This window comes from Apis dorsata, unplaced genomic scaffold (assembly GCF_000469605.1).
Source record: "Apis dorsata unplaced genomic scaffold, Apis dorsata 1.3 scaffold_74, whole genome shotgun sequence".
Taxonomy (NCBI): domain Eukaryota; kingdom Metazoa; phylum Arthropoda; class Insecta; order Hymenoptera; family Apidae; genus Apis; species Apis dorsata.
Window position 1 is genome coordinate 3,434,152 of NW_006263372.1, and position 4,095 is coordinate 3,438,246.

The 4,095-nt window shown below is 38.7% G+C and overlaps 1 protein-coding gene across 1 annotated transcript in view; it reads left to right on the top strand.

Moving 5' to 3' along the window:
• LOC102674425 overlaps positions 1 to 1,664 on the top strand; it is a 134,686-nt gene extending 133,022 nt beyond the window's left edge. Inside the window, exon 6 of the mRNA XM_031508046.1 lies at positions 1,163 to 1,664. Within this exon, the coding sequence (XP_031363906.1) occupies positions 1,163 to 1,569 (407 nt within the window). The 3' untranslated portion in view covers positions 1,570 to 1,664. The remainder of the gene's footprint in view (positions 1 to 1,162) is intronic.
• The last annotated feature ends 2,431 nt before the right edge of the window (positions 1,665 to 4,095 follow it).

The window sequence follows — 4,095 nt, forward strand, 5'->3', positions numbered from 1 at the left end:
GACAAAAGTCGCTCGAGGGGCTCGAGTACGCAAGACGAGACGATCGATCTTGCGATCTTTCCTTGTTTTTCGAATTGAAAACAATGAAGACAGATGCACGATGAAAAGTCGGTCATGCGCATCTGGATCTGATATTTGCACAACTATTTGGTTTTAGAAAATTATATGTATGTAGGTGAACTTTTTTTTAAGTAATAAGAGGCGATGATTTACTGATCCAATTTTTGAATTGAAGCAATTTTTAGTTTACGTTTTTTAACGAGGATCATTTGTATTCCATTTTTTAAAAGGTTTATATATAATTTGCGGTGTATTCAAATCGTTGCTCTAAATTTTTATTCTAATCTTTTTTAGATATTTTTAAAATGCTTGAGAAATATTAAAAAATATTTCTAATGATTAATTTTGGTAATCTGAGACAATCTACTTCATACGTATATTATTTATATTTTTATACAATCTATCATTGAATGGTTACATATTACATTTATTCATATTGTGAATCTTAATCTATGGTCTGCAGACCCAAGAGTCAATAATCAGAGATCCGCGCGTGACTTCTTTTTATGATAAATATAAAATATATTTCTTATTCTGACTCGAATTTCATTATGAAAACGTAATTATCAAATTCGTATATAATATCTAATGGGAATGTTTCAATGAATTTCGTATTATGTAATAAAATTAATATCGTCTCGTATACGAGATATATAAGCGTTTTAATTTTACGATGAACTTTACATGGTATACTTATATGACTTGCATTCAATATGTAGGGTAAATGTCAAGGTAAATAGTAATACGTGTCTTTGTCTTATTAATGTTTTATCAAGCGCTGGTAACGATTCCTCTTGCGAATATTATCCCACTTGACTGATAACGAGACATGTATTACAGCCAGTTTAAAGGTCACTCGTCACTTTATCGAATCATTTTTATGCAACGTTACCAAATTACTTTCGACGTTACGCGAAATTTATTTCCACTAACGATCTTTTTTTCATCAACTCATCATTTTTAATTCAAATTATTTCCATCGATCTTCGACTAAATATATAGATCATCGACATACGTCGTTATTTTTCTAATATCATTAATATCCCAGAATCATACATCCGCAACACGTCCATCTGTGTTCATCTGCGATTCGACATAATATAAATAAAAAAAAAAAAAAAAAAAAAAAAAGAACAATCTCACGTAGAAAATGATATTAACCATTTCAATTTCAGGTTGCCGTCGCCATCGAACTCGTTGGACGACGGGTCCCCGCAGGCGAGACTCTATCTGGCCAACACCTCGAGACAGAATCTGGAAACGATTGTCGAAGCGATACGTCACCTCGAAGGGGACCATCTGTTCAGCGACGAGCCGGCCCAGGACGTGCCGTTGGCGTTGACCAATAAACAAACGGCCATCACGTCGAGCAAAACGTCGACGACGCCCGGCGCGTCGCCGGCAGCGTCAGCGAAGCAGCGGCTGCTCCAGGCCGAGTTCCTCCAGTTCCACAGGCAACAACAGCAGACCCAACAGCGGCCGGGCGTGATCGTGGTGAAGCACTCGTGATCGAAAGGCGCGTCGCGATCGGCAAACTGAACGCGCGCGTCCGCCGCGGCAAACTCGCCTCCGCTCGAGAATTAAAACGAACAATCGAAAAAAAATCCCGCGACGCGATTCGAGACATCAAGAGGAATTTGCTTCGAGAAAGAGTGTGTTGTACGCGTGAGAGAGAGAGAGAGAGAGAGAGAGAGAGAGAGCGTGTGCGTGCGTTAAGTACATAGAAGAGAGAAGATGAAGATTGGGGAGAGAGAGTGAGAGAGAGAGAGAAAGAGAGGGAGAGAGAGGGAGAGAGAGAAAGAGAGAGAGAGAGAGAGAGAGAAAGAAGATATAAGAATCTTTTCAGCGACAATGTTTTACGCTCGAGCCGGAGGCTCCGTTTCCTCGAAGAGACGCTCGGGAAGGTCTCCTTGCGTTCGATGTTGCAATCGTCGACCGGCCATTATTAATTGTCGGTGTTGCGTTCGGTCGACGTTTCCGTATGTTCCTACTGCCCGTCGTCGTGTCCGCCTTCGTTTCGATCCATCTCTCTCGATCCCGTGTGTCCATCCGGGATCCATGCGTCAAAAAAAAAAAAAAAAAAGGAAAAAGAAAATTGTTGTTATTATTTCGTTCGTTCGTTCGTTCGATCGGATCAGATCACACGGAGCACGTTTGATGCACGTGCGTCTGTTTCGAGGGCTTCTTCTTCGCGGTCGCGAATTTTTCACAATCGAACGATTCGACGAGTCGCGACGAAACCGTTTCCGAAACGCGGGGAGAGGAGAGGGAGGCAGCCGATCGCGAGTTTATTTCGAAGAGGAGAAGGGACTCGAAGGGTCGGAAACTCGAAACGAAGGTAGGACCAAAGTCGAAGCTCGACGAAAGGATCCTCGCCACCGAGTCGTCGAAAATGTTTCCCTCGATTCATCCCCCTCCCCTCCCCCCTCCCCAAGGCGCCTCCCGTTCTTCACTTCACGCTCCATCCCCCAATTCCATCATCACCATTTACTATTACCTTTTTCGCTACTTCTTGTAAATATCACCTATCGGTTCGCGGCGTGTCTCGTTTTTTCCTTTTTCCCTTTTTTTCTTTTCTTCCTTCTTTCTTCTTCTTCGTCTTCTTCTTCCTTTTTCTTCTTTTCTTATCGACGAGAACTCCGCTCGCGAACAATCGCGTTCCCCATGTGTCTTACTTACCCCTCCCTCCACCCCCGTGAATCTCGAAAGATTCATCCTCTCCTATTATTATATTGCTCCTTCACATTGCTCTTCATCGAAGTCGAATTCGTCTTTCCCATCATCCCTCCATTCATCCCTTCGCGAATCGAGACAGCGAAGCGAGCGTTTCTCTCCTCGTGTTACGAGGATATAATATTATCATTTCTTTTCTCTTTTTTCGTAGGCTTAAGATGAATTGCTACCACAATTAATAATTATTCATAGATAAGTAAGGCTGCGTATGCTGTATATCGTACCGATGATGTATACATATGTACACACGACATATAACGTATATACATGAGACGTGTAATTGGTACGAGATCCCCCTTTTTCCGCGAATTTGTGCGTGTATATATATGTATATATATGTATATATATATGTATATATATGTATGTATATATATGTATATATATATATATACACGTATGTATATATATACACGCGCATAATACTTATCTACTTTCTCTTTTTTTTTTACATATTGTTACGAGAATTCAAAGAAAAAAGGAAAGAAAGAAGAAGCTATCCACTTATATAGAGATACTTATATAATAAGTACGCGAGGAGAAGGTTCACTTTTTGACGACGCCGTATTATATTTTTTTAATTTCTTGTTCCCTTCCCNTCGCAGTGACAAAAAGATTGAAAACGTGCGAGAATTCGAGACGAACAAGATCGATTAAGACACCAGATACACGATACATACAAGTAAATTCTGACGATATATATATATATTTAATAATAAAGAAATAAAGGAAATCTATCCATTATACATATATTGATTTGGAATGAAATTAGATGAAAGTAAAGTTTCTTTAATTATTAAACTCGATAACTCGATAAATTAATGAGTGATTATCGGTAAACGAATTACATTACGACGATTTTATCATTTTATTATTTTGACTTCTTCTTCCACACGATTCTAAAAATATCTTATATAATAATAATTGATACGTTATTAATTCACCGATCGACTATATCGTCAGAATTTGTTATATACATGAGCATATAAATCCACGAATATATATATATATATGTACACGTATATATGTATACATATATGCAAACTACACGTACACGCCATATGCTTAATATTTGACACACATTAATATGTATCGAAGCAAGAGAGAAAGCCATGGGAAAAAAAAAAGTAATAGACGATTTCCGCGAACCGCTTTTAATTAAGTATCGACATTTTTCGAATGAAAGGGAGAAGGATTAATGATAAAGAAAGAGGGAAAAAAGAAGAAAAAGAAGAAGAAGAAGAAGAAGAAGAAGAAAAGAAGAAATCATTTGAATGTGTAGAAAGCGTTCTCATCGCACCACTG